The 10668-nt window shown below is 38.7% G+C and overlaps 1 protein-coding gene across 1 annotated transcript; it reads right to left on the reverse strand.

The window, feature by feature from the left end:
• Positions 1-673: 673 nt before the first annotated feature.
• Positions 674-2850, reverse strand: HESX1 (HESX homeobox 1). Its single transcript, XM_058561672.1, has 4 exons — positions 2639-2850; positions 1923-2122; positions 1544-1645; positions 674-1447 (listed from the first exon to the last, which is right to left on the reverse strand). Exons 1-4 carry the CDS (start codon positions 2793-2795, stop codon positions 1349-1351), a joined length of 558 nt encoding a protein of 185 aa, XP_058417655.1. The 5' UTR covers positions 2796-2850; the 3' UTR covers positions 674-1348.
• Between the last annotated feature and the right edge of the window lie 7818 nt (positions 2851-10668).

The following is a 10668-nucleotide window of genomic DNA, read 5'->3' on the forward strand; positions in this document are numbered from 1 at the left end:
GAAAGAAAGAAAAGAAAGAAAGGAAGGAAGGAAAAGGAGGAAAGGTAAGGAAGGAAGGAAGAAAAAAAGAAAAAGAAAGAAAGATTCAATAAGTTAACAAGATTCAATAAGTTAACAAGATTCAATAAGTGGGTATAGATTCAATAATTTAACAAGAACCTTCTACTCTGGTCATCACTGGGAGAGGAAAGAAGGACAAAGGTATAGGAAAGAAAGAAGAGGGAAGCAAGGGAGAATTCAATTCAAATGGGCAAAGTTGAAATACGGCTTCGAGGAGACAAAGTCAGAGTCCTCAAGCAAACATTTCAAAAAGAACACTCACTTTGGCCTTTCATTAATTAAATGGAAAACAAATACCCAGATTTCCAGTGGTAGGAAAGACTCCTTCTTGTGAGGTATCTTATCCTATTCCCATCTTTAACTGACAGACGCAATAGCAAAGACAAAGAAAATACACAGTTTTTGTCCCAGAAAGTGCCCTGATTATTTCCAGCAACCATGTCAGAGCACATACAAAAGGCAGGTAAGTTATGCTACCTTCTCAGTGAACACAATACTTGTAACAAAATATATAGTTGATTGGAAATCACTAAACTGGAAATAGATAAAACCAGATGATCATTATCACTTTAACGAATGAAAGTAAAGCACAACATTAAATGAACTACAGAAGTATTTTAAAATTTGTCTTTATTTGCAGCTCAATTCTTTTGTGCAACGCAATACCAATGGTATGAATGTGGCAATTGATGCTTTTATATCTCTACTTTGGCATAATGAGTTTGCTTAAAAAAAAAAATTGAAACTGGAATTCTATAAGGATTTATATTGACACATGCTGAGAAATTCTCACTGCTTTATGCCAGAAATCAAGAGAAACTAAAGATTCATGACTAAATCATATTCTATAATATATTTAAGCATAATCATGTTTCAAAATGCACTTGAAGGAAACTAACTGAAACAAATCACACATTTGTGTCATTCTTCAGATTATTTTACTTGAATTATTTTGTAAATGGAATCCAGTTTGTGGAGTCATTTAGTCATGACTTTACCTATTTTAGCAAACTAATTGATTAGATGAAATCTGCTCGCTTAAAAAATAGTTGGCTTTTCCTGAAAATGCTTATTAAAATATATAGGAAAGGCCTTTATTGTAACTAAAAGTGCCCAAGTATAATAGGCACCATGCTGTAATAGTAACTATTTACAACATATTTTCAGAAAAAAATGACAATACTCAGATTAAATGCAGAAAAGAAAATATCACATTTTTAACACTTGATATTTCCATTGATTCTTCATGTTCTGCAATTGGAAGGTAATTTCACGTTTCGTTTTCTATCTATTCCAGGAGATTTGTGTTGAAATTTTTTTTCGCCATTAGAAACTGTGATTCTCTATGGGACCTTTTCAGCTTAGCACGCCGATTTTGGAACCAGATCTAAAATTAACGAAAAATAAAATAGATCTCAGAAACATTCTTTTATTATTCTTGACAATTCAACCATCATGAGTAACAACTAAATTTGAAAATTACCTGGATTCTGTCTTCCTCTAGATTCAATTTGCGAGCTAAGTCTTCTCTGATATCAATGCCAGGATAGCAGTTTACTCTAAAGACATTTTCCAACACTTCAATCTAGGAATAAGTAAATAGTTATTTAAAATGCTGATAGTTGGTATGTCATCATAAAACGGACTTTAATTTGTATGACAAAATAATTGCATTTAAATCTTGGCCAATTAATCTATACGTGTTTTTTTAAATGACTATCCAGAAACTGTTAAAAAAGATACAGTCTATTGTTTCATTAATAAGGCTTCTAAACTGAGACCCCAAAGTGAATGGGATTTTGCTCAACAGGGCGTCAGTTAAAGCCTTTGTACTATCATTATTGGTTGAAAACACTTCCCACCTGGTTTTGAGTAAAAGCAGTTCTTGGTCTTCGGCCTCTATACCAACTCAACTCTCTTTTCAAAGACAGTCTTTCTGAGGCTGAAAAGTAATTTTCATATTTCAAAACTCTTTCTTCTGGCGCTGGGTGATCCACAGTACAAGGGAATGAAATCCCATTAGGAAGGCTGGCGATATGTAGACATAGGTTAACATCTTTCCCTAAAAACAGAAAACAACCCCCATCTTAGATGTCCAATCCTATATTCCACAAAGTTCTATAAGAAGTAATTTCAAGAACTTGTCTTTAATTTTCCTAGTGGAAAATTCTGGGTTTCACAAGAGAACTGACCTCTCATCAACCAAAAACTAAAAAGCAAACAAAAATGAAGATCCTGCCTTGGTGATAGAGAACATTTTGGTCTCGGAATGTCATTTATTTTTCAGTGAAAAAAGATTTAGAATATCTGATGTGTCGAATAAACACAGAGATCTTCTGAAGTAAATGCAGATTCATGGTATTTCCTGTGAATGAACTTTATGCCCACTTGGATCTAAGGCTGATATTCTTTTTATTTCCTGTAGGACTCAGCTGGAGGCATTAAAAGTCTTAGCTACTTCAGTTATGTAACTGGATGAAACTGCAGTTTCTCTCTAATTCTATGTAGCATGAAATAAATGCCAAACTAAACACTGCAAATAAAATAACAGAGTTTAAAAAATTAAGTTGTGACATACCTGAGGAGCCGCAGGTGTCTACCCAGGGCCTGTGGGGTTTCATTGATGGATCACAGTCTTTCTTCTGGTCCAGTCCTAAGATGCTCTCAATTGAAAAGGAGCAAGGTGAGGGTTTGCTTTCCCCAAGCTGAACACCTTCCTGAAGGCTGGGAGTCATCCTCCCATGGGCTGCACGGAGCCACAGCTCTGGCCACTCCGTGCCTCTTGGCTGACTCTGCCCCATGTGTACAGGGCTGGGATCTTCCTGCAGTGCACCTTATGGCTCCGCTGACAAGGGGGCTGGATTTAGAACGTCACCAATTAAAATCCTGTCTTAGAAAGTTTTAGCATGTCAATGAACACTCACCCAGCCGGCAGCTTGAGAAGTTAATTGTTTATTTGTTTGCAAGTAATTAGCAACTAATGGCTACACCAGGGGGGCCACCTACAGGGACAAAAAGTGTTATCTCTCCTAAGCAGAACGCAGACTTTACTTTCTCAAAAGAAGTGATGCACAAACCAGCACTCCTCTTTTATTTGAAATCATTAATGTATAAAACCGTGCTTTTTATTCTGAAGTTTATACTTTCATGGACTCCGGTTACCTAAATATACAGGCAAGATAGGAGAGCAGTCAAGTAATAAATAATCTAATTTAAGTGAATTTTCTTCCAAGGAAATTGGAAAAAATAATAATCTCTTAATGCTATTACAGTAATTCTGATGAAAATGCCTGTTTTTCATATGCATATGTCATAGTAAATGTTGTCAGTGAAAACACAATAGTATTTGGAGTGCAGCCTACTGGAAAAGGTTGGCAGTGTTATTAACACTGAGTGTAATTGTCTTCCAAGTGCTGGATTAATTCATAAGGAACAGTTGCACCAAGTATTTTAAATAATTAATGAGTTAATTCCTTTCTTTCATCTTTTCTTTTAAATGAGAGAGATACAAGTTTATATGAAGATTCATATGTAACCACCTCCAAGCAATTTAAAAGCATGACTATTCAAACTAAAGGGAAGAATTTTTCTCCCCACTGTGGTTGTTTCCAAGAAAAGAACAGAGTTTATTGTATTTTTTAAAGAAAAATTTCCCTCTGTTGATTTTTTGAGGGACTAGGGGATTTTCATGAAGACAATAAGGTTTGAGAAAAATAATCAAGAACAGAATGTTTTAATTTTGTAATCCTAAGAAAACTTGAAATTAAAAGAGAAATATAGCTGCTAATTGGGAAGATTTTAAAGTGGCCGCACCTTCAAAAAGGTGTGATACTTTTAGTTCTTGTACTCTGCTGTTCCTCTTCTTCTAGTACTTTCTTGATGATAAATGTAAGTGCTCAGCTTTATCCTCATTTAAACAACTACAAGACTTTTCTTCAGAGAAAAGGAAAACTAGTTTCAGCTCATAGAGGAAATAGTCTCTACAGGATGGAGCTCAACTTCATCAGATTTTGTCCCATCACGATGTCACAAATATTAAGCTAAATTCCTCCTTAGGCAAGCTCTAGAGTGAACGAAAGATTCATGTAGAAAACATCAACAGGTACACAGAAGGATGGGTTTATGCATATACAAGTGAAGCCATTCTGAGAAGGAATAAACTAGTAAACATTTATACTTTACAGAAGTTTCACCTATAGTGTCTTAGGATGTAGACTGTGCAAAGTTGGGGGTGACAATCTGGGAAGACTTGGGAGGAAGAGAGGAAATTCAGGACCTTCCCAGATTCCTTTCTCTCCTTTGAGACATTCATTCGTTCACCCATTCATTCCACAATTGGGTGAGCACTTACTCAGTACCAGAAAAAACAGAATAGGATCCTTGCCCTCATGAAGCTCAGGTGGGTTTGGGGTGGGAAGACAGGCAACAAACAATAATTGTAGGTAAGTAAATTATCTCATATATTAACTGGTGATAAGAATGGAAAAAGTAAATAGGTGAGTCAGGTAAGCTAGATCATCAGCTCAGGAGGTGGAGGGAGGCCTCAGAGACCCTCACCCCCATAGATACTGGCTGAGAAGTGCAAGTTGCAAGGATGCTATAGAACATGCTGAAGCAAATCCAGTTCCCAATTTCTTTTTTATCAGCAAGGACCTTCCAATATTTTTATTCCACTTGAGTTGACTTTATCTGGACTTACATAGTACCATTTTATATATGGGTGAATAGATGAAAATAAAAAGTAAGAATTTCTCTAAAAATGTGGGGGAAATGTTTTCTCATATATTCACTCAACAGATCTTTATAGAGCTCTTAATATATGCCAGACACCATTCTAGGTGCTAGACATCAGTGAGGAACAAAACACTGTAATTTCAGAGAGTTACAAACTCATTGAAAGGAATAACAAGGTGATGCTGATGAAACACAACAGCGCTGGGTGTGGGTGGGTGGGGTAGGGTGGGGAGGGGGTCTTTACATACGGTGATTGGGCAGACCTCTCTAAGGTGCTGACATTTTAGCTGAAGCTGAGGATGAGAGAAAGCCAGCATGCCAAGATCTTGAGAAAAACATTCCAGTCGGAGGGAACAGCAAGTAAAACGGTCTTGCAGCTGAAAAGCACTGGAATATTTGAGGAAGAAAAAGGCAGTAGCCAAAGGGAAGTGAGTGGCACCAGATGCTATTGTTTGGAAGGCCAGGCCTGGCTGGATAATTAATGGCCTTTATAAAGACCATGGTAAGGAGTTCAAGTGCAAAGGGAAACCAGGGTAGGGTTTTAAGCTGGGACTGATAAGACAGTCTGAGCTGTTTTTACTCATAAAACTTCTGATGTGAAATGTGTATGGATTTTCCATACTAAGCAATTCTCCAGCTCTCTGCAGACACCAACTGGGTGTCCTATGATGCAAGCCAATTCTGACATTAACTACCTGCAGTTAGCACATACTCCACAGGTTAAGGGCTCAGTCCCACAAGATTGCCCCGACTTCAGATGTCAGTCACAAGTCCCAGGTTGCCACCTATACTTCTGACCAAATCTAGGGTTCCCACAACCCCCTCCTCAGGTTCAATTACTTGCTAGAATGGTTCACAAAACTCAGAAAGGCACTTTACTTATGTTTACTGGTTTATTTTAAAGGATACAATGCAGGAACAGTCATATGGAAGAGATGCATAGGGCAAGGTATGGGGGAAGGGACACAGATCTTCCATGACCCCTCTAGGCACACCACGCTCCCAGCACCTCAATGTGTTCACCAACCTGGAAGCTCTCCAAACCCCATTGTTTAGGGATTTTTATGGAGGTTTCATTACATAGGCTTGATTGATTAAATCATCAGCTATTGGTGATTAACTTCAATTTCCAGCCACCTCCCCTCTCCTAAGGTTGGAAGATGGGGCTGAAAGTTCTAAACTTCCAATCAAGGTTTGATCTTTCTGGTGACCAGCCCCCATCCTAGGGGCCCACCAAGAGTTTCCTCAATAGAACAAAAGATGCTCCTATTACTCAGGAAATTCCAAGAGATTTAGGAGCTGTGTGCCTGGAACCAGGGATAAAGGCTAAACACATATTTCTTTTTTTTTTTTATTTTATTTATTTATTTATTTTGCCCCCCAAAGCCCCAGTAGATAGTTGTACGTCATAGCTGCACATCCTTCTAGTTGCTGTATGTGGGATGTGGCCTCAGCATGGCCGGAGAAGTGGTGCGTCGGTGCACGCCTGGGATCCGAACCCGGGCCGCCAGCAGCAGAGCGGGTGCATTTAACCGCTAAACCATGGGGCCAGCCCTAAACACATATTTCTTATTATGTTACAGATAGGATTTATATTTTTAAAACTTCACCTTAGCTGCTATGTGGAAAGAGATTGGAGGGAGATGAGTGTAACCAGGAAGATCAGTTGGGAGTTATTTATTCGGCAAACATTTACTGAGCATATACTATGTGCAAGGCATTGTTCTAGGTGTTAGGGATACAATGGCAAAAACACAATAATCGTCTAGGGGCAAGAGACAATGGCTCCTGGACAAAAGGGTAATAGTGAGTTTTCAGAAAGTTATAATTCTTTAGGAGGGTGTGGGAGATTGAGTAATTAAATAACTGTTCCCAGTTCTTCAATCTTCATAACATAGTGTATAGCCATCCCCTTGCCATGGCCTAGTGGACACAGTGTTTTTCATACCCCTTGACTTTGGCTTGTCTGTGTGACTTGCTTCAGCCAATGGGAAGTGATGTGAGCAGAAGCTTGAAACATGCCATCATGACTGGTTTGCCCTCTTGAGTTTCTGACATCATTATGCGATCATCCCTGGGGGAGCTGCTGCCCCTCAGCCTGAGCCCCAGAATGAACACACGTGGAGCAGACGCCAACCCATCCTGCGGCCTGTAGTCAAATCAGTCAAACTCAGCCAAGCTCAGCCAAACACAAAGTAACCTACAGTTTTGTGAGGGAGAAAAATAAATATTCATTGTGTAAGCCACTGAGATTTTTGAGGTTATTTGATACATAGTATTTTGGAGGAAATGGATCATTGATTCAGAGACAGAAGCACACATCTTGCTGATGCATTGGATGAAAGGGAGGCATTAAGGATGACTCTGTTTTTGGCTTAAGCAAATATAGTGCCATTTACCGGGTGTGGAAGCCTAGGCTAGGGGAGGAAAGGTTTGAGGAGAAATGAAGAGCTCCAGTTTTGAGAGCAAGTAGGCTATTGGATTTATGACTATGAGCTCAGGGCTGGAGCTCTAAGTTTGTGCATTACCAGCTCAAATCACAGGTAATAAAACCATTAAAAGCCATAGGTTTATATGAGATCACCCAGTGAATGGTGATCTCATGATTCAAGAGGGGTCTCAGCACCCAGTCTGGGTGTGTGAGGTCTGTGTCCCAACATTTGGAAGCTGGAGAAGAAGTGCTGGAGAATGAGCTGGAGAGGGAGCAGTTAGTAAGAAAAATCAGGAGATATGGTAATAACTCAACAGAGGAAAAAGGGTCAAGGAGAAGATGGCTACAGTAGCATCTCAAGTGGTCTTCCCGCTTCCATCCTTGACCTTCTATGGTTTTCTATCAACACAACAAGCAGCCAGAGGGATCATAAGTCAGTTCATGTCTCAACTCTGCTCAAAAAATGGTTTCTTATCTCAGTAAAAGACAATCTTTCCAGTGGCCTACAGGGTCCTCCATGATCTGCCAGCCCCCCTTCCCTATCTCATCTCATCTCCTATTACTCTGTCCCACGCTCACTCTGTTCAAGCCGTACCGGACTTCTCCTCTTCCTGAAAACACCAGGCACAATCCTGCCTCAAGGCCTTTACACTGGCTGACCACTATCTGGAATGTTCTTCCCCCACATACCCTCATGGCTCACTCCTTTACCTCCAAGTATTTCCTCAAATATCACCTTCTCAGTGAGGCCTACCCTTTCTGCCCCTTTTAAAACTGCAACCTCTCTCCCAAGGCTCCTGATGCCCTTTGCCCTGCTCCAATTTTTGTTCCATAGCACTTACTGCCTTTTGCATATTACACAGTATATCTTTTATTATGTTTATTATTTATTATGTTTCCTGTCTCTAGGATTTTTGTCTGTTCTGTTCATTCCCTAGTATCCAAAATAATGCTTGGCTCATACTAGATGAAAGAATAAATGAATGGTCAACTGTGTCAATGCTGCTGAGAGGTTGTGTAAGATGGAGACAGAAATGTAACCACTAGGTTTATTAACAAGGAGGTGACTGGCAACTTTGGTAAGCTGAAAGGTAGAGAAAATGCCAGACTTTGAAATAAATTGAAGTAATCTGAAGTAAATTGATAAGTGAATGGGACATTTCTGGTCTAGCAATATGCTGGGTCATATTCCTTGAAAGACCATTCTACTATAAAACAACTAGATCCTGGATAAAACATACCTTCAAACGCATTGCTCAGATATCAACAAGTAAGGGAAATTTTGTTTGTTCACCAAGAAAAACAAAAACAAAAGTCCAACAACCAAGAATTGAAATCAGAACTGGGAGCAGTGATCAGTAACCAAACGGTAAACATGTGGTCGCCCCCAAGGGCAAAATCTTTAGCATCAGTGAAACCAGGGTACTAACCCTCAGGCTAGCAGTAGGTAGGGGAGCTGAACTGAAGACTCCTACTTTAGGCCAGGACCTTCATCAATCTTGGGCCCGGGCAAAAGCAGATCAAATTCTTTCTAGAGGAAAGCTTCCCTAATTTAGGTCCACAGGATTCCCACAGATTAAGAGCAAGCAAATACAAACTTATAATCAAAGAACATCAAGCATATGAGGTTTGATATGAACATCAAGCACGAGGGAAAATCAGCAGAAACCATTAGATTTACACTGTGTGGCAGAGACTACTAGTTGTCTCCTAATATCCAATCTGTACTTCCTCAGTAGCAATATACTTTTTAGGTAAAAGTATATTTACTGTTATATCATCAAGTTCACTGACTCTTCTGTCATCTCCAATTTCCTTTTAAGCTCTTCCAGTGGATTTTTTATTTCTGATATTTTATTTTTCAGTTCTAGAAGTCCCGTTTGGTTGCTTTTATAGTTACTATTTCTATGATGATTCATTATAAGTATGATTTCAATAGTATGCTATGATACAATAGTCCTTGAGTGTATTTACAGTAGCTGCTTTTAATCCTTGTCAGCTAATTCCAACATCTGTATCACCCCTGCTTTTGGCCACTTTCCAGCATTTTTTGATAGTTTTTTCAATATTTTGTCCAGAGTTTATAATTTTTATCTTTGGGAGAGTAGGTACAATAGAAGCTACTTCACCATTACTATAAGTGGATCCAGAAAGGCCTTTTTTAAAGGCCAGAAACCATAAAGGGTGAGATCAACACATTTTACTATATGAAACTTCATATGACAAAAGACAGCATCAATAAAGTCATCACCCCAGGGGTGATACAGATGTTGGAATTAGCTGACAAGGATTAAAAGCAGCTACTGTAAATACACTCAAGGACTATTGAAATCATACTTATAATGAATCATCATAGAAATAGTAACTATAAAAGCAACCAAACGGGACTTCTAGAACTGAAAAATAAAATATCAGAAATAAAAAATCCACTGGAAGAGCTTAAAAGGAAATTGGAGATGACAGAAGAGTCAGTGAACTTGATGATATAACAGTAAATATTATCCAATCTGAAGAACACATAGGAAAAAACATTAAAAATAAAACTAAAAGAGCCTCAGTGACCTGTAAGATAATATTTAAAAACCCTCACATATGTATAATTGGAATTACAGAAGGAGTAATAGAGAAGATATGGCAGAAGAAGTATCTGAAGAAAGAATGGCTGAAATTTTCCAAAATTGGGTGAAAGACATAAATTTACAGATTCAAGAATCTCAGAGAATGCCAGCAGGATAAACACAGGGAAAACTACACCTAGACACATCATAGTCAAATGAATGAAAAACCAAAGATAAAGAGAAAATTTTGAAAGAATCCAGAGAAAAATGGCACATTACTGTACATACTTGGGAATAACAATGTGATTTGACTGACTTCTCATCAGAAACAATGGAGACCAAAAGACAATGGAACAACATCTTCCAAGCGCTAAAAGAACAACAACAAAAAAAGCTGTTCAACCCAGAATTCCATATCCAACAAAAATATCTCAGAGAATGAAGGCAAAATATAGACATTTTAAGATAAACAAAAACTAAGATAATTTATCACCAGCAGACCTGTACCACAATAAAGTGACCACGTGTGACTTCCAGTGTTAAGTGTTATGAGGCAGTGCAGTTTCTGCTTTGATCTCTTGGATAGCTCTCTCCAGGGAAAGCTGGCCACCATGCTATGAGGACACTTAAGCAGAACTGTGGAGAGGCCCACATGGAGAACTGAGGTTTCCTGTTGACAGTCCACACCAACTTGCCACCTATGTGAGTAAGCCAGTTGGGAAGTGAATCCTCCAGCCCCAGTCAAGCTTTCAGATGACTGAAGTTTCAACTGACATCTGACCATAGTGTTAATGGAGACTCAAAGACAGGACTGGGTATCTAAGTCACAAGTCTGCATCAATTCCTGATGCAGAGACACTGTGAGAGGTATTAAATGAATACTGC

Source organism: Diceros bicornis, chromosome 2, assembly GCF_020826845.1.
Source record: "Diceros bicornis minor isolate mBicDic1 chromosome 2, mDicBic1.mat.cur, whole genome shotgun sequence".
In the NCBI taxonomy this organism is placed as follows: domain Eukaryota; kingdom Metazoa; phylum Chordata; class Mammalia; order Perissodactyla; family Rhinocerotidae; genus Diceros; species Diceros bicornis.

Excerpts from the sequence above, each read along its gene's own strand:
- HESX1 (XM_058561672.1), bottom strand. The coding sequence starts at position 2,795 with ATGACTCCCAGCCTTCAGGAAGGTGTTCAGCTTGGGGAAAGCAAACCC. Across the intron at positions 2,123-2,638 it reads AGACACCTGCGGCTCCTCAG|GGAAAGATGTTAACCTATGT; the intron begins GTATGTCACAAC and ends TTCTGTTTTTAG. Across the intron at positions 1,448-1,543 it reads TAGAGGAAGACAGAATCCAG|ATCTGGTTCCAAAATCGGCG; the intron begins GTAATTTTCAAA and ends CGTTAATTTTAG.